This window comes from Geotrypetes seraphini, chromosome 3 (genome assembly GCF_902459505.1).
Source record: "Geotrypetes seraphini chromosome 3, aGeoSer1.1, whole genome shotgun sequence".
Taxonomy (NCBI): Eukaryota; Metazoa; Chordata; class Amphibia; order Gymnophiona; family Dermophiidae; genus Geotrypetes; species Geotrypetes seraphini.
The window spans coordinates 403,687,279-403,712,650 of NC_047086.1; the positions used below are offsets into that span (position 1 = coordinate 403,687,279).

A 25,372-nucleotide genomic window follows, 5' to 3' on the forward strand; every position below is an offset into this window, starting at 1 on the left:
CGTATGTACGCTTCACGTCAAATACGCACAATATGTGCGCGTTGCATCGCTGATCGCGGCTGAACGTAATGCAAGCACCCGCAGTTCAAGCGCGCACTACATACGCACATCTCACGCTGAGCGCGGCTGAACGTAATAAAAGCATCACGCCCAGTTCACCCGCAGTGTAGCGACTGTTCGAAACGAGCAAGGTCTTGCGATAGAAGTACGTACATTTTTGTATTAAAGTTTTGGGGTTGTGGAACGAATCGTCTTGAGTTTCCGTTACTTCCTATGGGGAAATTTACATTACATTAGTGACTTTGCTATATGAGTGCTTTGGATTACGAGCATGCTTCCGGAACGAATTATGCTCACAAACCAAGGTTTGACTGTACTTGATAACAATTCTCTATCATCCGTTGCTATTCCAACCATCCACCCATCATCCCCCCACCTCACATCACATCATCATTCTTATCCTTACTCCCAGCATCACTCACTACTGTTGCCAACAATGTTCCTGCACCATTCGTCCATTAGGAAGTTTGCGAAATCAAATCACTACCTTCCCAGAACCAAGATCCCCATCTTATGACTGCTGTCAGCTCTAATGGCGCGAGTCTGTGCACTAAACTAAGTTACCCCAGGGAGCCCCCCAGTCACCAGATGCACCCAAATAAATACAATGCCCGTGGGTACCAGAACTTGTTGACAGATGGCAGAATCTTACATTCTGGAGGGTAAAAAGGACCACTGTCCAAGCAATTCTGTCTGACTAGTCAATGTAAGATTTACCCTCCCCCCCCCCCCGAGAAAATATTTTTTTCAGTCATCATATAATTAAATTCTGGGATTCATTGCCAGAGAATGTGGTAAAGTCAGTTAGCTTAGCAGGGTTCAAAAAGGTTTCGATAATTTCCTAAAAGAGAAGTCTATAGGCCATTATTGAGATGTCTTGAGGGAATCCACTGTTTTATTCCTAGGATAAACAGCATAAAATCTGTTTTGGTACTTGGGACCTGGGTTGGCCACTGTTGGAAACAGGATTCCGGGCTTGATGGACCTTCGGTCTGTCCCAGTATGGAAAATTAGTAAATTAAGAACCTAAGAGTTGCTATAAGCATCTTCCATTTATCAAGAAATCCATTCTGAAAGCAACAAACACCACGGAAACTGAGCACCTTCCTGAAATGAGTTGTCGCTACTCCTGGCAACGGCTTAGCCTTAACCGAGTGCGAGGTCCGTGATCAGACAGCGAGTTCAGGTTCTCGCCCTTACCAGCCATTTCCTAATCTTGTTCCACAGGATCTGGAACTCCACAAGACCCAGCTTGGCACTGCCATCTTTCTGCAGGGTGCTGGGTTAAGGAAAATACAGAGAGGATAAGCACAGTGTGAGAGAGCCCTGGCCAACAAGCCCCCCCCACCCCCATCCTCAGAGAAGGATACGTCCATGAGGTTAACCATCTGTCGACAGGCCTCCATGCTGAATCCATCTGTTTTCAGATCTTGGTCTAAGGAAAGATGGGCTGTGTTAGCTCAACCTCAGTTCTATCGGTATTTCTTTCTTCATACCCTGCCTTTCTCAAGGTTGGTCACCATAAAGTACAGAATCACGTATATTACAACAGATCGAACATCAATAAAGCATAATAATGATAATGTAAAGCTTCGCATCAAAAAAACTATAGATCGAGTCCCATATTTCATCTTACAGAAGAGGCGTTTCTTCAACATTTTCTTAAAACTACTCAAACTAGATTGTTTTCGTTTCCAAGTTTAATAAAAATTTGATTTTGATCGCAAAATCTTAATTCAATGCGATTTACAAGTACTCGTAAAATTGGGGTAAAAAAAAAGAAAAAACACATTACTCAAACGAGACAATTAACACACCTCTGTACCAGACAAACACAGAAGGAAAAAATGAAAAAAGGATTAAATACAATTCGTAAATCAAATCAAAAAGGGCGAGGTGATGAAACAAAAGGATGGGGGAAAGGTTACCCACTCAATTTTCGCTTATCGACCTTACTATTACTCTAACGAGTATCCTGGGGGATATAAAATAAGCATATCTCAGTTAAAAACATCCTTATAAAGCCAGCTTTTCAGGAGACTTTTAAACTTACCAAGTAATTTTTCTTCCCTTATATTAATTGGGAGCGAATTCCAGATTTGGGGGGCCGTGACGGAAAAGATCGTGTCTCTCCTAGAATAGATGACTCTTAATGAGGGGACTAGGAGGAGAGATTTCTCTTCCGATCTTAAAAGATTTTATAGGAGTATAAGGGATTAAGAGTCTTTCTAAAAATGCAGGAGCTTTCTTCGTTAAAATTTTGTGCAAGGTTTTTTACAGGATCCAAGATGGCCGCGAGTGGTTGAATTTCGGAGCGTCTCCTGAGCGTTCGGTAGATTTCATAATTTACCTTGTCTGGATATTCAGCTTGCTCTGAAGATTTCCTCATGCCTAAGAGGAGAGGGAGAAGTGCCGCCGGAGCCTTGCGGCGTTCTGTAATTCCTCCTCCTCTCACTATTGAACGCCTATTGACGCGGCTTCAGAGGGAGCCGGCAACTTCGGGGAATCGCCCGCAGGACTTGGCGGTACGGGGTGACGCCGCCAGAATCCAGGGGCTAGAGGTCACGCTGAGCCCGGAAGAAAGAGATACTCCCCCCCAACCGCAGCATACTAGCTCACCGCAGGCACAAGGCACGTCCATAGAGGCAGTGCCGGTAGCCCAGGAGGCTGGTTCACCTTCGAGCGATGTATTAGAACTATCAAAAGACTTTTTAAGTCTGGAGAGAGATACTGCGGCTGGAACATCAAAGGAAAGGGAGAGACAACAAGACTCGATTACTACAAGTATGGCAGGTGAGACTTCCTTCTTTTTGGTTGAAAAACCCACTGAAATTACAATGGAGTCTCTCTGGGACTTAGTAGTCAAACTGGGAAATTCATTGACTCCACAACTTAAAGCACTAGAAATGAAAGTTGATAAGCAGGAACAAGAATTGACTCAAATGCAATCAGAATTGACTATAGTCAAAGCTACCTCAGATAAAAATAAAAATGAGATAGTAGGGGTCAAACAAGTACAAGAAACTATGATTAGAGATAGTACAAATATCAGGATGAAACTGGAAATGATTGAAAATGGCCAACGAGCCAATAATTTGCGGTTCCTAAACTTTCCCAGGATATCTTCTATGTCTCCTAGGGAAATGTTAAAAAAATACTTCTTGGAGATTTTTTCAGTTTCAGAAGAATTAATTCCACCATTTACACAAGTATTTTACCTGCCTGATAGAAAATTGGATCAGCAATTGATCAACGAGGGACAACAGGAATCAAAATTGGACATTACTACATTATTGGAAAGTTCAATGAAAGAATTAGTTAAACCTGCGACATTACTGGTAACAGTTGTATTGATGCCAGACAAGAACTGGATTATGAAAATGTTCTTTAAAAATAGAACTAAAGAGTTTCTGGGTCAGAAAGTACAAATTTTCTCTGATGTTACCAAAGAGACTCAAAAACGAAGAAAGCAGTTTTTGTTATTAAAATCTGGTGTAATTTCAGTGGGAGGGAAATTTTTCCTTAGATTTCCTTGCAAATGTATTGTTCATTATGGTTCTGATAAATATGTTTTCTTTGATCCGACACACCTAACCAAATTTGTGGCATTGAAACGTCTTGAGAAAGGTGAAAAAATAGAAGTAACAACAGAAATACATGATTAGCTCCCCGCGATTTCATCCATTTAGATTTTCTTAAGTATAAGATTAATCTTATGATCTTTTTGTTTTAATCCACCCTATTGAAGTCTAGGATCCAATTATTGTGGACTAGAGATTGTCTCTATAAGGAGAAGATGTTATGATATTTAATATCTTCTATATCGTATTGTAATTTGTTTTCTTTTTCTTTATGTATATTTAAAACAATCTTACGGTACAAGATGTTTATGCTTGGGAATAATGTATAAAATTATAAATAAATAATAAAAAAAAAAAAAAAAAAATTTTGTGCAAGAGTAATGCTATTTTATATGTGATTCTATGGTTAACGGGTAACCAATGCTTTTCCTTCAAAAGGGGAGTCATATGGTCAAATTTTTTTCCTTTTAGTAATTATTTTTATTGCCGTGTTTTGTAGGATTTGTAGTCTACGTATTTCTTTTAGAGTTATTCCCTTATACAAAGCATTATAGTAGTCAATTTTGGATGTGACTAAAGAGTGAATTAAGACGTTTACAGATGCTTCATCCATGAATGAGGATAGTGATCTAATCAGCCTTAGCTTGTAGAAACAGTTCCTAACAAGTGAACTTATTTGATCACGATAGCTCAATTTCGTAAATATCCCGGGAGCTTATTCCACTCCTGAGGACCCACACACGAAAACATGCGAGCTCTAGACACATCTAGCCGCAGCCGTTTCACTGGCGGGATTTGTCGGTCATCGTGAGTCACCGAGCGCAACATATGGCAGAATGCTATCCATCAAATGCTCCGGTGCCTTATTGAGAATACAGAGATGCACCTTGACCAGTAATTTATAAAGGATTCGATGTTCTAATTTTAACCAATACAAAGATATATAGCATCCTGTCACGTGATCACTCTTTCTTAATCGAAACAAGAGTTCGAACAATCGCGTTCTGGGCTATTACAATTGTGCAAAAATATGTTCTTCTTTTTTTTTTTTTTTAAATTGTCTTTATTAGCAATTGCAAAGGAAACATACAACCAGAATCAGAGTAAGCATAAAAACATAGCAGGCATGTTCTGATCCTAAAAACAAATATAGCAGCGGCTCCTTCACGACATCATGCGTAAGACGCACTGGTTGACGTTGGAGTGGGGGGTGGGGTGGGAACCATATTCAGGATGGCATGACGGGACATTTTGCTGGGGCAGAGGATCGAGGCTACAGCAATGAAGAGTTTCAAAAGTCCAGAAAACAAAGGGTTCAGTATTCGGCAGGGTGGCGACCAATATTTTGCTGGGCGTTGAATTTCCAGATTTGTGGAGCCAACTAACGCACAAATGGTTAAGAGTGATATTCAGTGCTTGACCAGTTATGGATTAACGCATATACCCGTTACTGTGCCGTGGTAGAGGTTTCTACCACGGCCCAGAGCGCTAAATGCTCGAACGCAATTCGTGTGAGTGTCAGAGCATTTAGCGCCCCAGGCCGCGATAGAAACCTTTACTGCAGCTTAGTAAACGAGGGCTAATGATAGGACTTTTATGTGGATCCAAATATACCACCACCCTGGCCCGTTAAGAGCTGAATATCAGACATGTAATAATAATAATAATAGCTTATATACCGCAGTACCGTGAAGTTCTATGCGGTTTACAAAAGATTAAACAAAGGTACAAATTGATTGACTTCAAGAGGGGTAGAAGAAAGAGAATTAATACCATGTTTTACAGTGGTACCTTGGTTTACAAGCATAATTCATTCCAGAAGCATGCTCGTAAGCCAAAGCACTCGTATATCAAAGCAAAGTTCCCCAAAGGCCACAATGTAAACTCAAACAATTTGTTCCACAACCGAGGTTTGCTATGGTGGCCCAGGGGTGGGTACTGCAGCGCTTTCAGCGTGGTGGCTTCCTTCCCTCGGGGTCCCCGTGCAGCTGCCCTCCCGCTTCGGCCGGTGCCTCTGCCGTCCATCAGCGCCTCCCAGCTCCCGATCCAAGCCGGCCACCATTCTGTGCGAGCATGCGCACGACCGCTCCTCTCCTGAGCCAAATCAGCCACTGCCCCGACAATACATCCTGCGTGCTTGTACGTGGTGAGCGTGTTGTCAGGGCAGCGGCTTTTTCCCGCGGGAGGGCAGCCGCACGGAGACCCCGAGGGAAGGAAGACCACCACGCTGAAAGCGCTGCAGCACCCACAGGCAGGTACCCACCATTGCTCAGAGCTCGTTTATCGGGGCGGTGCTCGGTTTGCGAGACAAAAGTTTGCTGAATGTTTTGCTCGTCTTGCAAAACACTCGCAAACCGCTTTACTCGTAAACTGAGATTCCACTGTATTAATAAAAAAATTAAAAAAGTGCTGAATATCGGCACTTAACCAGCCAAATGCTAATTCCGTCCCCAGAACACCCTCAAAATAGCCAGTTTCCAGTTTGGCACGATCTGGTTAAATGTGGTTGAAAATTAGTGGTTAGTTCCAAACAGGCAACTTAACCAGCCAGGAGCTGTTTTGGGTGGCTTTCAGTATCAACCCAAACTCTTCCTGTGGATAGGAGGAGGTGATTAGACTCAGAGAAAACACGTCACGTCAGTCCTGCCAAATGGTTAGAGCAGTTTCTCCTCTTATGTCCTTCTGACCCTGGGCAAGGCACTTTGCCCTCTATTTGTCCAGGGTACAGATGGGGGAAGGGGAACTCATGTTACGATTAAATCTCTTTTTTTATGACAACAGCAAAGAGAAGACAGCAACAACCAACTGAAATGTCCCACAAAAAGGAAAGACACGCGGGCATCCTGACCAGAGGAGGGCCTACTTTCTACTGAAAAGTCCTCAGCCCAACCAACCAACTTCCTAAATTCTGGGCGTTCTTTTGCCACCGTAGCTGAAAAGAGCGTTATCTTATTAAATGCCAATTTGAAGAAATGAAATTCTCTGTCTTGACCTTGTTTCAGATCATGGATTGAACCATATCCACGTCATTCTCTTCTTGGTTGGGTTGAGAACTTTTCAGCAACTCCTCGTAACGATCTCCCACGATACCAGCCAACTTTCCTCATTTCTTCTATTCTCCTAGCAAGGAAATCCCACCCATTCCCTAGTAAGTAATCCCCCTTTCCCTCCTAGCTGCACCCCCAAATTACCATGTTGCTGGAGCTTTGAACATCGTGGTCTAGGAGTCAGAGACTCAGTGACGCCCTCTCTCGGGAGTGCTACAAGAGCAACAATGTGGGAAAAAGCCAGCCAGCCAGCCCTCTGCCCCCAGGGGATGGAGAGAAGCTCTAGGAGTGAGAGGGAGGGACAGCCTACTCGATATGTGGGGATGAGAGGAAAGGAGACACCCCTCCCCCACCTGTTCTGGGGTTACGTGCCTGGTACTTACGTCTGCCGACTACTCGGTTCAGGATGGTCTTCAGTTCGGCCACGCTGATCTCCATGTCCTGGGGGAGAAGTGGAGAGTTGGCTTTAGTCTTTACCACAGATTCCTAAGCGCCTTCAAATAAATTTCGATCTTCTCCAAAAGCAGATGTTGACGCCCATTGCCAGATTCTCCGGGATTTTATTAGGTCAGTGGTTCTCAAACCTGGTCCTGGAGGCACCGCAGCCAATCAGGTCTTCAGAATATCTCAGCAAGTGTGCTGGAAAAAGATGTTTAACTCCACCTTTGAGTTTCTAGGACCATAACAAACGGAACAGTCTACCAATATATCTACGGAAACCCACCACATACTGTTACTTAGGAAAAAAGTTAAAGACCTATCTTTTTCCCTTGTAACTACTAAACGCTGTTCATGGATCTCGTCTCCATCGTTATCTATCGCTCATCTCTAAATCTGAGTTTATCAATGTTAAATTCTTTCATCTTTAAACCCCGCGTCATTAGTGTTAAATCCTCTTGCTGTGAGCCACACTGATTCCATGGAGAAAATCGCGGGGATACGAGAAATTGTTGTATTGTAAAGAGTGCAAATCGATCTCATGAATATTCATTGTGGCCATCACGAAAAGCTGGCTGGGGTGCCTCCAGGACCAGATTTGGGAGCCACTGGCCTCAGCCATCTTCCTTTGCAGCCGCCACATCGCTTCCTTTAGAAAGTGCTTTGCTTCAGACAGACCTTTCCCGGACATACTGACTCGCTCGCTGATGAAGGCGGTCTCTCTAACTAGCATTACCTCCCTGTGTTTTCTGCCCCGTCTTGTCCTTTATCATCTTCCCTGCCTCCCTGCAATGCATCGCAAACTGTGTGCCTCCTGAGATTTCAGCTGTACCGCGGCACACTGGCGAGGAGAAGAGTCGCCCACGCGGCGAAAGGCACGTCCTGTAGGAAGTCAGCCGGCGTGGACGACTCTCCTCCTGGCCGGCGTCTCTCCTCCTCTCCCCGCACCTCCCGGATCCCTCCACCGAAGCGGGTTGTGGCCAGATGGGCCACCGCGCATGTCGATGCGATGGCATCACGCAAGCACATGACATCATCGCCTCGACATCCATGCACTTCCGGGTGCCTCCCGGCTGGGGCACTCCATTTAGTGTAGCACTGGTATAAAGTAATATGATATAATTCTTATTTTAATCTTTGAATGTATTACGGTAATTTTCGCCTTCCCTATCGTTGCTCACTTTTTTTCTGTTGCATATTTCTTCCTCCTTATAAAGTCCTTGTAATCTTTTGTTTTTATCTTGGACCCTCCTGGCAAGGGGATAATTTCGTGCTGAGAAATGTTCTTTTCAGCTAATCTTAATTCTTTTCAAATCTGCTGCAGTGTCTAATCTCTGGGAGTCTGATTCACGCCACAGTAGGAAGTGCAGAGCAAAGCGCCCTAGGGAGCAGATTATCTCTTTATTTTATGACTGGGGAGGGGAAGACATCTTGACTGGTCACTTGAATACTGTCACCAATACTTGGGAGTCTTCCTTACAGCCACATATTATCCCCATCATCTTTGGTGCCTATTTCTTTGGGCCCACGCAGAGTGGCGGGCGCTAGAGAATGACACGGGGCTAAATTTGTCTCCGTCCCTGCAGGAAATCAATTTCCCCACCTCATCCCCATGCGTTTTGTCGCTGTCCCTGCCCCATTCCTCTATGCTCTGCCTTAACCGCACAAGCCTCAGGCAATTAGGATTTTAAAGTGTTTGAGGCTTGTGCAGACGAGGACGGAGCTTAGGCATTGGTGGAATGAGGCATTATGACATCACAATCAGAGCTCTAGAATGTTGCCACTTATGGTTTAAGTGTTTGAGGCTTGTGCAGATGAAAAAGAGCTTAGGCATTGGTGGAATGAGGCATTATGACATCACAATCTGAGATCTAGAATGTTGCTACTTAGGACTTTCAAGTGTTTGAGGCTTGTGCAGATAAGGACGGAGCTTAGGCATTGGTGGAATGAGGCATTATGACATCACAATCTGAGCTCTAGAATGTTGTTACTTAGGATTTGAAAGTGTTTGAGGCTTCAGCAGATGAGGACGTAGCTTAGGCATTGGTGGAATGAGGCATTATGACATCACAATCTGAGCTCTAGAATGTTGCTACTTAGGATTTGAAAGTGTTTGAGACTTGTGCAGACGAGGACGGAGCTTAGGCATTGGTGGAATGAGGCATTATGACATCACAATCTGAGCTCTAGAATGTTGTTACTTAGGATTTGAAAGTGTTTGAGGCTTCAGCAGATGAGGACGTAGCTTAGGCATTGGTGGAATGAGGCATTATGACATCACAATCTGAGCTCTAGAATGTTGCTACTTAGGATTTGAAAGTGTTTGAGACTTGTGCAGATGAGGACGGAGCTTAGGCATTGGTGGAATGAGGCATTATGACATCACAATCTGAGCTCTAGAATGTTGCCACTTATGGTTTAAGTGTTTGAGGCTTGTGCAGATGAAAAAGAGCTTAGGCATTGGTGGAATGAGGCATTATGACATCACAATCTGAGATCTAGAATGTTGCTACTTAGGACTTTCAAGTGTTTGAGGCTTGTGCAGATGAGGACGGAGCTTAGGCATTGGTGGAATGAGGCATTATGACATCACAATCTGAGCTCTAGAATGTCGCTACTTAGGATTTTGAAGCGTTTGAGGCTTGTGCAGACGAGGACGGAGCTTAGGCATTGGTGGAATGAGGCATTATGACATCACAATCTGAGCTCTAGAATGTTGTTACTTAGGATTTGAAAGTGTTTGAGGCTTCAGCAGATGAGGACGTAGCTTAGGCATTGGTGGAATGAGGCATTATGACATCACAATCTGAGCTCTAGAATGTTGCTACTTAGGATTTGAAAGTGTTTGAGACTTGTGCAGATGAGGACGGAGCTTAGGCATTGGTGGAATGAGGCATTATGACATCACAATCTGAGCTCTAGAATGTCGCTACTTAGGATTTTGAAGCGTTTGAGGCTTGTGCAGACGAGGACGGAGCTTAGGCATTGGTGGAATGAGGCATTATGACATCACAATCTGAGCTCTAGAATGTTGCTACTTAGGATTTGAAAGTGTTTGAGACTTGTGCAGATGAGGACGGAGCTTAGGCATTGGTGGAATGAGGCATTATGACATCACAATCTGAGCTCTAGAATGTCGCTACTTAGGATTTTGAAGCGTTTGAGGCTTGTGCAGACGAGGACGGAGCTTAGGCATTGGTGGAATGAGGCATTATGACATCACAATCTGAGCTGTAGAATGTTGCTACTTAGGTATTTAAAGTGTTTGAGGCTTGTGCAGAGGAGGATGGAGCTTAGGCATTGGTGGAATGAGGCATTATGACATCACAGTCTGAGCTCTAGAATGTTGCTACTTAGGATTTGAAAGTGTTTGAGGCTTGTGCAGATGAGGACGGAGCTTAGGCATTGGTGGAATGAGGCATTATGACATCACAATCTGAGCTCTAGAATGTTGCTACTTAGGTATTTAAAGTGTTTGAGGCTTGTGCAGAGGAGGATGGAGCTTAGGCATTGGTGGAATGAGGCATTATGACATCACAGTCTGAGCTCTAGAATGTTGCTACTTAGGATTTGAAAGTGTTTGAGACTTGTGCAGATGAGGACGGAGCTTAGGCATTGGTGGAATGAGGCATTATGACATCACAATCTGAGCTCTAAAATGTTGCTACTTAGGATTTGAAAGTGTTTGAGGCTTGAGCAGATGAGGACGGAGCTTAGGCATTGGTGAAATGAGGCGTTATGACATCACAATCAGCTCTAGAATGTTGCTACTTAGGATTTGAAAGTGTTTGAGACTTGTGCAGATGAGGACAGAGCTTAGGCATTGGTGGAATGAGGCATTATGACATCACAATCTGAGCTCTAGAATGTTGTTACTTAGGATTTGAAAGTGTTTGAGGCTTCAGCAGATGAGGACGTAGCTTAGGCATTGGTGGAATGAGGCATTATGACATCACAATCTGAGCTCTAGAATGTTGCTACTTAGGATTTGAAATTGTTTGAGACTTGTGCAGATGAGGACGGAGCTTAGGCATTGGTGGAATGAGGCATTATGACATCACAATCTGAGCTCTAGAATGTCGCTACTTAGGATTTTGAAGCGTTTGAGGCTTGTGCAGACGAGGACGGAGCTTAGGCATTGGTGGAATGAGGCATTATGACATCACAATCTGAGCTCTAGAATGTTGCTACTTAGGTATTTAAAGTGTTTGAGGCTTGTGCAGATGAGGACGGAGCTTAGGCATTGGTGGAATGAGGCATTATGACATCACAATCTGAGCTCTAGAATGTTGCTACTTAGGTATTTAAAGTGTTTGAGGCTTGTGCAGAGGAGGATGGAGCTTAGGCATTGGTGGAATGAGGCATTATGACATCACAGTCTGAGCTCTAGAATGTTGCTACTTAGGATTTGAAAGTGTTTGAGACTTGTGCAGATGAGGACGGAGCTTAGGCATTGGTGGAATGAGGCATTATGACATCACAATCTGAGCTCTAAAATGTTGCTACTTAGGATTTGAAAGTGTTTGAGGCTTGAGCAGATGAGGACGGAGCTTAGGCATTGGTGAAATGAGGCGTTATGACATCACAATCAGCTCTAGAATGTTGCTACTTAGGATTTGAAAGTGTTTGAGACTTGTGCAGATGAGGACAGAGCTTAGGCATTGGTGGAATGAGGCATTATGACATCACAATCTGAGCTCTAGAATGTTGTTACTTAGGATTTGAAAGTGTTTGAGGCTTCAGCAGATGAGGACGTAGCTTAGGCATTGGTGGAATGAGGCATTATGACATCACAATCTGAGCTCTAGAATGTTGCTACTTAGGATTTGAAAGTGTTTGAGACTTGTGCAGAGGAGGATGGAGCTTAGGCATTGGTGGAATGAGGCATTATGACATCACAATCTGAGCTCTAGAATGTTGCCACTTATGGTTTAAGTGTTTGAGGCTTGTGCAGATGAAAAAGAGCTTAGGCATTGGTGGAATGAGGCATTATGACATCACAATCTGAGCTCTAGAATGTTGCTACTTAGGATTTGAAAGTGTTTGAGACTTGTGCAGAGGAGGATGGAGCTTAGGCATTGGTGGAATGAGGCATTATGACATCACAATCTGAGCTCTAGAATGTTGCCACTTATGGTTTAAGTGTTTGAGGCTTGTGCAGATGAAAAAGAGCTTAGGCATTGGTGGAATGAGGCATTATGACATCACAATCTGAGCTCTAGAATGTTGCTACTTAGGTATTTAAAGTGTTTGAGGCTTGTGCAGAGGAGGATGGAGCTTAGGCATTGGTGGAATGAGGCATTATGACATCACAATCTGAGCTCTAGAATGTTGCTACTTAGGTATTTAAAGTGTTTGAGGCTTGTGCAGAGGAGGACGGAGCTTAGGCATTGGTGGAATGAGGCATTATGACATCACAATCTGAGCTCTAGAATGTTGCTACTTAGTATTTGAAAGTGTTTGAGACTTGTGCAGATGAGGACGGAGCTTAGGCATTGGTGGAATGAGGCATTATGACATCACAATCTGAGCTCTAGAATGTTGCTACTTAGGATTTTGAAGCGTTTGAGGCTTGTGCAGACGAGGACGGAGCTTAGGCATTGGTGGAATGAGGCATTATGACATCACAATCTGAGCTCTAGAATGTTGCTACTTAGGTATTTAAAGTGTTTGAGGCTTGTGCAGATGAGGACGGAGCTTAGGCATTGGTGGAATGAGGCATTATGACATCACAATCTGAGCTCTAGAATGTTGCTACTTAGGTATTTAAAGTGTTTGAGGCTTGTGCAGAGGTGGATGGAGCTTAGGCATTGGTGGAATGAGGCATTATGACATCACAGTCTGAGCTCTAGAATGTTGCTACTTAGGATTTGAAAGTGTTTGAGACTTGTGCAGATGAGGACGGAGCTTAGGCATTGGTGGAATGAGGCATTATGACATCACAATCTGAGCTCTAAAATGTTGCTACTTAGGATTTGAAAGTGTTTGAGGCTTGAGCAGATGAGGACGGAGCTTAGGCATTGGTGAAATGAGGCGTTATGACATCACAATCAGCTCTAGAATGTTGCTACTTAGGATTTGAAAGTGTTTGAGACTTGTGCAGATGAGGACAGAGCTTAGGCATTGGTGGAATGAGGCATTATGACATCACAATCTGAGCTCTAGAATGTTGTTACTTAGGATTTGAAAGTGTTTGAGGCTTCAGCAGATGAGGACGTAGCTTAGGCATTGGTGGAATGAGGCATTATGACATCACAATCTGAGCTCTAGAATGTTGCTACTTAGGATTTGAAAGTGTTTGAGACTTGTGCAGATGAGGACGGAGCTTAGGCATTGGTGGAATGAGGCATTATGACATCACAATCTGAGCTGTAGAATGTTGCTACTTAGGATATTGAAGCGTTTGAGGCTTGTGCAGACGAGGACGGAGCTTAGGCATTGGTGGAATGAGGCATTATGACATCACAATCTGAGCTCTAGAATGTTGTTACTTAGGATTTGAAAGTGTTTGAGGCTTCAGCAGATGAGGACGTAGCTTAGGCATTGGTGGAATGAGGCATTATGACATCACAATCTGAGCTCTAGAATGTTGCTACTTAGGATTTGAAAGTGTTTGAGACTTGTGCAGATGAGGACGGAGCTTAGGCATTGGTGGAATGAGGCGTTATGACATCACAATCTGAGCTCTAGAATGTCGCTACTTAGGATTTGGAAGCGTTTGAGGCTTGTGCAGACGAGGACGGAGCTTAGGCATTGGTGGAATGAGGCATTATGACATCACAATCTGAGCTCTAGAATGTTGCTACTTAGGTATTTAAAGTGTTTGAGGCTTGTGCAGATGAGGACGGAGCTTAGGCATTGGTGGAATGAGGCATTATGACATCACAATCTGAGCTCTAGAATGTTGCTACTTAGGTATTTAAAGTGTTTGAGGCTTGTGCAGAGGAGGATGGAGCTTAGGCATTGGTGGAATGAGGCATTATGACATCACAGTCTGAGCTCTAGAATGTTGCTACTTAGGATTTGAAAGTGTTTGAGACTTGTGCAGATGAGGACGGAGCTTAGGCATTGGTGGAATGAGGCATTATGACATCACAATCTGAGCTCTAAAATGTTGCTACTTAGGATTTGAAAGTGTTTGAGGCTTGAGCAGATGAGGACGGAGCTTAGGCATTGGTGAAATGAGGCGTTATGACATCACAATCAGCTCTAGAATGTTGCTACTTAGGATTTGAAAGTGTTTGAGACTTGTGCAGATGAGGACAGAGCTTAGGCATTGGTGGAATGAGGCATTATGACATCACAATCTGAGCTCTAGAATGTTGTTACTTAGGATTTGAAAGTGTTTGAGGCTTCAGCAGATGAGGACGTAGCTTAGGCATTGGTGGAATGAGGCATTATGACATCACAATCTGAGCTCTAGAATGTTGCTACTTAGGATTTGAAAGTGTTTGAGACTTGTGCAGATGAGGACGGAGCTTAGGCATTGGTGGAATGAGGCATTATGACATCACAATCTGAGCTCTAGAATGTCGCTACTTAGGATTTTGAAGCGTTTGAGGCTTGTGCAGACGAGGACGGAGCTTAGGCATTGGTGGAATGAGGCATTATGACATCACAATCTGAGCTGTAGAATGTTGCTACTTAGGTATTTAAAGTGTTTGAGGCTTGTGCAGATGAGGACGGAGCTTAGGCATTGGTGGAATGAGGCATTATGACATCACAATCAGAGCTCTAGAATGTTGCCACTTATGGTTTAAGTGTTTGAGGCTTGTGCAGATGAAGAAGAGCTTAGGCATTGGTGGAATGAGGCATTATGACATCACAATCTGAGCTCTAGAATGTTGCTACTTAGGTATTTAAAGTGTTTGAGGCTTGTGCAGAGGAGGATGGAGCTTAGGCATTGGTGGAATGAGGCATTATGACATCACAGTCTGAGCTCTAGAATGTTGCTACTTAGGATTTGAAAGTGTTTGAGACTTGTGCAGATGAGGACGGAGCTTAGGCATTGGTGGAATGAGGCATTATGACATCACAATCTGAGCTGTAGAATGTTGCTACTTAGGATTTGAAAGTGTTTGAGGCTTGAGCAGATGAGGACGGAGCTTAGGCATTGGTGAAATGAGGCGTTATGACATCACAATCAGCTCTAGAATGTTGCTACTTAGGATTTGAAAGTGTTTGAGACTTGTGCAGATGAGGACAGAGCTTAGGCATTGGTGGAATGAGGCATTATGACATCACAATCTGAGCTCTAGAATGTTGTTACTTAGGATTTGAAAGTGTTTGAGGCTTCAGCAGATGAGGACGTAGCTTAGGCATTGGTGGAATGAGGCATTATGACATCACAATCTGAGCTCTAGAATGTTGCTACTTAGGTATTTAAAGTGTTTGAGGCTTGTGCAGAGGAGGATGGAGCTTAGGCATTGGTGGAATGAGGCATTATGACATCACAATCTGAGCTCTAGAATGTTGCTACTTAGGATTTTAAAGTGTTTGAGGCTTGTGCAGATGAGGACGGAGCTTAGGCATTGGTGGAATGAGGCATTATGACATCACAATCTGAGCTCTAGAATGTCGCTACTTAGGATTTTGAAGCGTTTGAGGCTTGTGCAGACGAGGACGGAGCTTAGGCATTGGTGGAATGAGGCATTATGACATCACAATCTGAGCTCTAGAATGTTGCTACTTAGGTATTTAAAGTGTTTGAGGCTTGTGCAGATGAGGACGGAGCTTAGGCATTGGTGGAATGAGGCATTATGACATCACAATCAGAGCTCTAGAATGTTGCCACTTATGGTTTAAGTGTTTGAGGCTTGTGCAGATGAAGAAGAGCTTAGGCATTGGTGGAATGAGGCATTATGACATCACAATCTGAGCTCTAGAATGTTGCTACTTAGGTATTTAAAGTGTTTGAGGCTTGTGCAGAGGAGGATGGAGCTTAGGCATTGGTGGAATGAGGCATTATGACATCACAGTCTGAGCTCTAGAATGTTGCTACTTAGGATTTGAAAGTGTTTGAGACTTGTGCAGATGAGGACGGAGCTTAGGCATTGGTGGAATGAGGCATTATGACATCACAATCTGAGCTCTAAAATGTTGCTACTTAGGATTTGAAAGTGTTTGAGGCTTGAGCAGATGAGGACGGAGCTTAGGCATTGGTGAAATGAGGCGTTATGACATCACAATCAGCTCTAGAATGTTGCTACTTAGGATTTGAAAGTGTTTGAGACTTGTGCAGATGAGGACAGAGCTTAGGCATTGGTGGAATGAGGCATTATGACATCACAATCTGAGCTCTAGAATGTTGTTACTTAGGATTTGAAAGTGTTTGAGGCTTCAGCAGATGAGGACGTAGCTTAGGCATTGGTGGAATGAGGCATTATGACATCACAATCTGAGCTCTAGAATGTTGCTACTTAGGTATTTAAAGTGTTTGAGGCTTGTGCAGAGGAGGATGGAGCTTAGGCATTGGTGGAATGAGGCATTATGACATCACAATCTGAGCTCTAGAATGTTGCTACTTAGGATTTTAAAGTGTTTGAGGCTTGTGCAGATGAAGATAGAGCTTGCAGGAATGGGGCAGGGGCAGGGACAGGAAAAGAACTCGCAGGGACGGGACGGGAAAATGAGTTTCCACAGGGATGGGGAAAAATTTGTTCCCCCGTGTCATTCTCTAGCAGGCGTGGCTCTGGCCACTCTGTTGGGAAGATGAACCATTTAGGTCTTTGTCCGCGGTCATTTACTGTGTTATCTACGCATAGGAACGTCCAGGATGCACGTGAAAGATGTCTGACAAGTTCCTTGAGAAGAGTGGCTGGAGAGCACAGGATACGGGGACCAAGAGCAACTTACCTCTCCCGCCAGCTGCCCGAACAAGTTCTTGAAGGAATCTTCCACATCCTCATCTGTGAGTCCTGACTGCAGCAGGATAGAAAGCACAGGAAGACGAAAATATCACCCCGAAAACTTAACCTAGGTTTCAAAGACTTCCCACCCCTCGGTTCTAATTCCAGCTCTGCCATTGGCTATCTGTGTGTAACTAACAAACTCCCTGTCTCTTGGTTCCAATCCCAGCCCTGTCACTGAGTGCAGAGATTTCTCGGGGGGGGGGGGGAGGGCAGGAAGGGATCACATTTATGGATTCACGTTTGACAACAGGCCCACGTGTTCATGAATTAACTCAGGGAATTCATTCAAATAACTGAGTTTGGGTGAAAGCCGATTAATAGAAAACTGAGCCCTCCTGACACCTCCCAGCTTGGCAGAGAACCACCACAAAAGACTCCTGTGATTCCTTCCCTTCCCGTTAATTAAGGACTGTGAAATCAGCCGGTGAATACCTCCCGCCAGCAGTGGGAGCTGTCTCAGGAGGGAGCAAGGCAAGATGGAAGCCCTACAGAATGCAAAATTACACGTCCAATGGTCTGACTAATTCTTACCTCGTCAGGTAAATCAGCAGAGACTTCATCGTCCAGTTCCCTGGGAACACAAGAGAGACAGAGATGTGAAGGACCACAAAATGACACAGAGCGCAAATCACAGGGGCAGGGGAAACCAACTCAGCACAGCCTCAGGAAGGTCCAGTGGCTGGATTGCAGGGTGCTAGAAGGAGCCTTTGGTGCTTAGCTCTTGGGCCAGAATTGCCCTTAAAATACCCAGATTGGATATGATGTAGCAGGGATATAAAATGCAGGGGGGAACTCCCTCAGCAATAGTGACGGAAAGCTCATGGCAAGGGATCGAGAAACAATCAGATCAGAAAATAAACGCACGGGTGTAGAAGAACCAGGAGCCTCAAGACAGACTGCTGAAGGACACGGGGGTGGAGAAAAGTAACCAGGGGCATAGGGAAAGCATGCTGAGGATCGTGGGCGGTGAGTAGCTAGGGTGAATAGAGAAGAGGAGATAGCCAAGGACTTCAGAAGAGTGTGTGTGTTGTGGGGGGGGGGGGGGAAGAGCTGTAAAAGGACACAGGAGAACAAAAAAATACAGACAGACACAAGCCGTAAAGTGCACTGGGTTTGCACAAAGATTAGCTCAGGAGTAGTGCACAATTCTCGGTACACCGACGAAAGCATGCAGGACATTGGTGCATTGACACCTGTGCGCAGGACAAATGCCCGCCGCCAGTTCTGCCGCTTTTACATCTCACCGTTAGCGTTCTGAGGGGGGTGGGGAGCGAAACCCCCCCCCCCCAGTACGCTTATAACTGGTCGCGCTCCCAGGGGTTGGGTTGGGGATCCCCCCTCCTGTACACTGAAAACTTCTGTTCTCTCGCTGTTCGGGAGTTTTCAGGGAAGTGGGGGGGGGGGGTTCCCTCCCAACAACCCCCCCAGCGGGAGCACAAGCTGTTATAGAAATATAGAGTATGACGGCAGAAAAGGGCCATCGGCCCCAACAAGTCTGCCCACTCTAAGGACCCTCCCCCCTAAGCACTTCCACGAAGTGAACCCACATGCTTATCCCATTTTTTCTTAAAATCGAGTACCTTGTGGCCTCAATTACCTGAAGTGGAAGATCATTCCAACGATCAACCACCCTTTCAGTGAAGAAATACTTCCTAGTGTTGATATAAAATCTCCCATCCCTGATTTTCAACGGATGCCCTCGTTACCGTAGGTCCTGTAAGGAAAAAGATGTCTTCTTCCACCTCAATACGGCCAGTAACATATTTGAACATCTCTATCATGTCTCCCCTCTCTCTGCGTTCCTCGAGAGAGTATAGCTGCAACTTACCTAGACGTTCCTCATATGGGAGATCCTTGAGTCCTGAGACCATCCTAGTGGCCATTCATTGAACCGACTCCACTCTCAGCACATCCTTTTGATAATGTGGCCTCCAAAACTGAACACAATACTCCAGATGAGGTCTCACCATGGACCTGTACAATGGTGTTACAACTTCGGGCTACCGGCTGACAAAACTTCTTTGGATGCAACCCAGCATTTGTCTAGCCTTGGATGAAGCTTTCTCCACTTGACTGGCAGTCTTTATATCTTCACTAATGATTACTCCCAGGTCCCGTTCTGCAACAGTTCTTATTAAGGTCTCGCCATTCAGAGTGTAAGTTCAGCATGGGCTACCAAGGTGCATAACCTTACACTTTTTGGCATTAAAACTCAGTTGCCAAATAGTAGACCATTGCTCCAGTAAAAGTAGGTCCTGCGTCATACTGTCAGGCCTGGTAACTCCGCCCACTACGTTGCATAGTTTAGCGTCATCGGCGAATAATGTAATTTTACCTCGAAGTCCCTAATATTAAATAGGATTGGACCCAAGACCAAGCCCTGCAGCACTCCACTTAGTCACTTCCGACGTTTCGGAGGGAGTACCGTTTACCACCACCCTTTGAAGTCTGCCACTGAGCCAGTCTTTAACCCATGCAGTCAATGTTTCTCCTAATCCCAACGAACTCATCGTTGTGTGGGACACTATCAAAAGCCTTACTGAAGTCTAAATACACGACATCCAAGGACTCTCCCATATCTAGCTTTTTTGTTACCCAGTCAAAGAAGCTGATTAGATTGGATTGACAGGACCTTCCCTTTGTAAATCCGTGCTGGTGAGGATCCCTCAGCCCCCCGTTGTTTAGAATTGTATCTAATTTGTGTTTAATCAACGTTTCCATAAGTTTACACACTATAGATGTGAGACTTACCGGTCTGAAATTTGCAGTCCCTGACCTGCAACCCTTTTTGTGGAGTGGGATGACGTTAGCTGTTTTCCAGTCCAATGGGACTTTTCCCGTGCTTAGGGAAAGATTAAAGAGCGCGGCTAACGGCTTCACCAGGACATCTCTCAATTCCCTAAGCACTCTGGGGTGCAGTTTATCCGGTCCCATGGCTTTGTTCACTTTGAGCCTTGATAGTTCTTGGTAGACGCTGCTGGTGGTAAATTCAAAATTCCGGAACGAGTCTTCTGAGCTCTCCCTTGTTTGCAGCTGTGGACCGGATCCCAGCACCTCACAGGTAAAGACTGAGCAGAAGTATTCATTTAGTAGTTTGGCTTTATCGGAGTCCGATTCTACATAGTAACCGTCGGGTTTCCTTAGGCACACTATCCTTTTTCTGTCACTAACATACCTGAAAAAGGATTTATACCCCTTTTTAATATTCTTAGCTCCCACCCCCCTCCACACCTCTCAGAACGCTAAAGGTAAGGCGTAAAAGCAGTGCGCATTCATCCTGTGCGCAGGTGTCAGCGTGCCAATTCTCTGGCTGCATCCCTACTTTACCACCGTTTCCGTTCCACCGCTCTACCTTTTTTTTCTCCGCCATCTGGGGGATTTTTTTTTCATTTAGAAATGCACTGAAAGCCGAGCAGAGTACTTGGCCAATTGCTCTTCCCCTAAGAAAACTAATTTGAAACTAAGACTTTTTATAGGCAATACAATATTGTATCAAATTCATCAATTGTAATGACAAATGTGATCCGATATGGTGCAGCTTAGTTTCCTTCTGCTGACGCATCGCCACTGACGTCAAGATGCCAACCGGCCCCCCCACCCCCTGGAACACGAAGACGTCCACGTCCCACGCTCCGTGCCCGGGCGAAAGGGCTGCGATCTAGAGAAAGAAAAGGTAGCGCTGTGAACTGAAACTGTTTCAAAGTACTGTGAAACAGTGGCGCAGCGAAGGTAGGAGGGGCCTGGGGCGGTGGGGCCCCCCTCCCCCCGCTACCTCCTCTCCGCCCCCCCCTTCCCACCCCCTACCTCTTTATAAATCTTTGCCAGCGCGAACAGCAGCTGGCCCCGCAACCCGGAAGTGATTTTAGAGGGGACCAAGCCGGCGCGAACCGCAGGCTAGAGTAGGGGGGAAGGGAGGACGCGAGCGTGGCGTAGAGGCACCAGCGCCCCCCACCAAGACGGCACCCGGGGCGGTCCCCCCTCCCCCTTTAATACGCTACTGCTGTAAAATCCAGAAACTCTTTTCAAGTAGCGATGCGCTGCTTTAAAGTTGAAAAGATGTAAAACAGGCCTTAGAGGTGTTGTGAACTCTCGTGCAATGGAGCAGTCGGGGCAGAAAGGGCGGCTCTTAAATGGCCGCGATGAATGGTCCCATTCCGGGCTCCCTGTGATTCCGGTCAAATTACTTAACCCTCCGTTTCCCCAGGTACCACACTTAGATTTCCAGGCCAGACAGGATAAAACTTAAAAGTACCTGATTACTATTCAGACAGTCCCCGACTTACATCGGACTCGTACTTACAAACGGGGGTCCCATTCTACCTTTGGTGTCCCAGCACACCTCTTTCCCTCCCTCCCGAGTCCCAATGTGCCCCTCTCCCTCCCTCCCAAGTTCTAACGCACCCCTCCCTCTCTCCCTCCATTCTGCGCCCCACTCCGGCGGGTGTTTACCTTTTTCTGGCTGACTCCCTCCTCCTTCCAGCTGCAGTCATTTCTTTGCACAAAGCAGTGGTCTCAGCCACGGCACGCACATAGGAGCCGCTGCCTGTGGCTTTGTGCAGAGAAACCACTGTGGCTGGAAGGAGGAGGGAGCCGGCCAGAAAGTAAACACCCACCGGAGGGAGGCAAGTACTTTGGACAAAGGATGTAAGGAAGGAGGGAGGGAGCATGAACCTGGGACACAGAATGGAGGGAGGAGAGCATGAGCCATAGGATGGAAGAATGGGGGAAAGAGACGCTGAGGTGGGAGAGGGAATAGAAAGGGAGAAATGGGTGTCTGAATGAGAGGAAAAGAGAGATAGTGCACATGGGGCGATGAAAAAAAGAGGAGCATTGTTGGGCATAAGGAGAGAGAGAGAATGATTGGACATGGTGGTGGGAGAGGAGTGAGGTAGAGATGATTGGGGAAGAGAGAGATGAGAGAGAGTAATGTTGGATGTGGCGGTGGAGAGAGAACCGTGGGATGGATGGAAAGGGATGCAAGAGGGGCCTCAAGGAGGTGGAGAAGGTGGGAAGAATACTAGGATCCGAGTTACGTACAAATTCAACTGAAAAACGGTTTACAAAATGGATCTCGTTCTTAACCCGGGGTCTGCCTTGTATTGCAAATTTCTTTGGGTGAATCTCTTCATGAAAAAGGCAGTTAGTAAATCCCAATAATTAAGTGTCTCTCCCTCTAGTGGCAGGAAAAGGGGTAGTGTCTCTCTTCCTGTGGAGTGCATATGTGTGTATCACTCACTCGGTTTCCGAGTGCTTCTCGCTGAAGACACGTAAGATGAAGTCTCCTTCCTTGTGTGCATCGAAGGTGGAGGGGACCACGATGTACTCTCCTGGAGGCAGGCGGACCTGTGTGCTGACCTCACGCAGGTTGATGAAGGTCTCGGAGCGTGCGCACGACTGGTGTCGCAGGAAGAAATCTTTCTTCAGGTGCACATTCTGGCAGCCCTTAAACTTGAGCAAAGAGAGGGACATCGAGACACAGAGCATCACCTCCAACAGACGCACACGCCCGTGCAGTTAACTGCCAAAGGTGCCACATTTTTCATTTTTCAGCACTCACACAGCTTCTAATTTCTTGCCCATTCTTAAAGGGTGTTGCCCAATCCTTTTTCAATATTTACACCACTCCCAGTGTATGTTCGTACCCATCAAAGATTTATGAATTAGAAGTCAATCAAATTTTGGTTTCCATGTCAAAACACGCCTGAAATTCATGTTTGGTCTTGTTTCGATTTCGGCCAAAAATGCCATTGCATTTTCAGCTGGAACTGAAACTTTATGCTGGGTCCTCCAGCTCTCCCTTCCCTGAACAGAAGCCCACCTCGCTTTCTCTACCCCCTCCCTCTGAATAGAACGAGAACCCTTCCATATCCACCCATAAGTCCCCTTCCTGGGCCTATGTATTTCCCCTGGTGGTCTAGTGGCTAGACAGGACAGGAGCAATCTCCAGTCATTTCTACCCATGTTCTCTCTGCTGACAAAATGGCTGCTGCAATCCCTAGTGGCAGTCTCATGGAACTGCCACTGATACCTTGTCGGCCATTTTGACAATGGAGCTGGTATAGGCAGGAGTGATTGGGGCTCACTCCTGCTGTAACTAGCCACTAGATCACCAGAAGATGTATGGGAGAGGAGCTTATTGATCATGGGGAGAGAATGGGGAATTCATTCTGTATGGTACAGGGGGGGGGGAGAGAGTAAGAGTGGAGGCTAGGCTGGGCCAGGCCAGGCTTTAGTGACAATTTTAGTTTCAGTTTTAGCTGAAACTGAGTGGCAAACTTCAGCCATTGATTGGGTTTTGGCCAAATCAGAAGACTTTGGTTTTCGTTATCCTGTATACTGAGTCATTTGCAAACAGACAACTTGTGTGTCAGCAGTCCCTCAGCAACATTAGTAATAAGAGATACAATCTGTTCTCATTATTCATGTGCTCCTAATGTGCAATTTCGTATATCCACGAGTGCATCTATTGTGACCAACATTCCCCATTTGCGCTGCTGTGTTTGCGCATTCACAGACTTGCTCTAAAAAACCAGCTTCCTTTGCTTTCATTTTCACTTTGCGTCTGGTGTTCGCTTTCAAAGATGGCCCCCAAGTGTCCAGAGAGTGAATTACAAGCATCTATAGTACTGTACCATGCAGGAACCACTGTTCACTTTCCACGATGGGGAGTGTGTGGCAAAGTGGTTATGGGTTTAACCCGTTCTGGGCTCCTTTGGGAGGACGGGCTAAATAATTGAGCAAATAAATAAATAAATAAAATTTTGAGGCATAAGAGGTACTGCTGGAGCCTCTATGAGAGGCAGCTGAAAAGTTCTCAGCCCAGCCAACAAAGTTGGGGCAGTCTCCATCGAGGGCTATACACTTAGTACAGTGATTTTCCACTTTTTTCGTTCTGTATTTTTTGACGGAATGAAAACATTGGAAAATCCCTGGAATAAGTGTATAGCCCTCGATGGAGACTGCCCCAACTTTGTTGGCTGGGCTGAGAACTTTTCAGCAGCCCCCTCATATTTTACCATAGGCTCAAACGTTTCGTTATTTGCGATTTTGCGATTCGTGAACATTTTCAGGAACTGTACTACTGTGAATAACGAGAACGGACTGTAGTAAAAAAAGAGTCAGCCTTAGCACCAAGCCCTGGGGTACCCCACTGTCATTCCCCCCCATCAAAGTAGATTCCACTGGCCACTACAATCTGAACTCCACCATTCAACATGTTCCCCCGTCCTGTAGTGATTCATTTTCTTACCCGGCTTTGCCATTTCTTTCACTGGCTTTGTTCACAGCTCTGAATGAACCTGTCTGATCCTTAGGATTAAGCCCAGCTCACACTAGACTTTCCAGCTTGTTTCTTCCCTCCCCCTCCTTTTCTAGCCTCAACTGTCCTTCCTGCCCTCTTTCCCATTTCACAAGGTTTCCTCCTGTCATAAGTCTAGAAACGCTTAGCTGTGTTTTGCATTTCAGGTGCTCTTTCCAGTAAATAGTAGGGAGAGGAAGAAGGCCTGCTTCTTCTGCCTGCTAGGACATTCCTTCACAGAGAACCCTCGCTTTTCCTCCCTGGGGAGAGAATTTTGTGAGATCCAGCCAGGAACATACCTCATCAGGGACCTACAGAGAGAGAAGACAGAAAAAGGCATGAGTGAATCACAAAGTACAGTCAGGGAGCTACACTTTTCCATTCCAAACAGGGACAGGCAGAGAGATTACATGAGCTATGACCTGAGATGCCTCCTCCTGGTCATGGATCCTACTGGGAGAAAATCCAGGAGCCCAGTAGCTTTAGATTCTAAAGGGTGTGGATGTGTGTACCAGGTGGGGAGAGTGCCCTCCACTGTCCAAGTCAAGGAAAACACCCAACTTACTTGCAGTTCTGACCTGCTACCATAAGAGGGGGCACACGTACAAGAAGCTGAGATCATGTTTATTTCATTCACAAATCCTTGAGCAGCATCATAAGGACAAGAATTCGGGTTTAAATCCCCACATTTTGCCCAGTACAGGCAGAAATGCATTTCTGTTTCTATTTCTCCAGCACTGCATTGCATGCAAAGTCTTGCTTCGTGGTGTTGCTATGGGGTAGGTGTGCTATGGGGGAGGTGGAACCATGGAGGGAGTGCCCTCCCATATTGCCTTGCCACCCCTTTACCATCCCAAACAAAATCAGTGTGGGTCGTAGGCATTACTATGGAGTGACAAGTGCCACCCCAGTTTCAGGTGGTTCTGGATCTTTTAGGTTCCCTGAAGTTCGGCATCTCTTTCTCTTTTCCTATTGGTATCAAAAATCTCAAGCACGAGTACAGGATGTCCGGGGCGGTACTTGGAGAGACCCCCCAGG

At 45.4% G+C, this 25,372-nt stretch overlaps 1 protein-coding gene across 5 annotated transcripts in view; it reads right to left on the minus strand.

The window, feature by feature from the left end:
• CAPN11 (calpain 11) overlaps nt 1-25,372 on the minus strand; it is a 148,724-nt gene that overhangs the window by 20,097 nt on the left and 103,255 nt on the right. For 4 of the 5 annotated variants that reach the window (XM_033936851.1, XM_033936852.1, XM_033936854.1 and 1 more), the window contains 7 exons: nt 24,634-24,645; nt 22,274-22,485; nt 17,569-17,608; nt 16,982-17,047; nt 7,072-7,129; nt 1,431-1,495; nt 1,261-1,329 (listed from right to left, as the gene is read on the minus strand). In XM_033936851.1, the coding sequence (XP_033792742.1) occupies nt 1,261-1,329; nt 1,431-1,495; nt 7,072-7,129; nt 16,982-17,047; nt 17,569-17,608; nt 22,274-22,485; nt 24,634-24,645 (522 nt within the window). Of the gene's footprint in view, nt 1-1,260; nt 1,330-1,430; nt 1,496-7,060; nt 7,130-16,981; nt 17,048-17,568; nt 17,609-22,273; nt 22,486-24,633; nt 24,646-25,372 lie in introns of all 5 variants that reach the window. The other variant, XR_004538739.1, reaches the window with a different exon arrangement.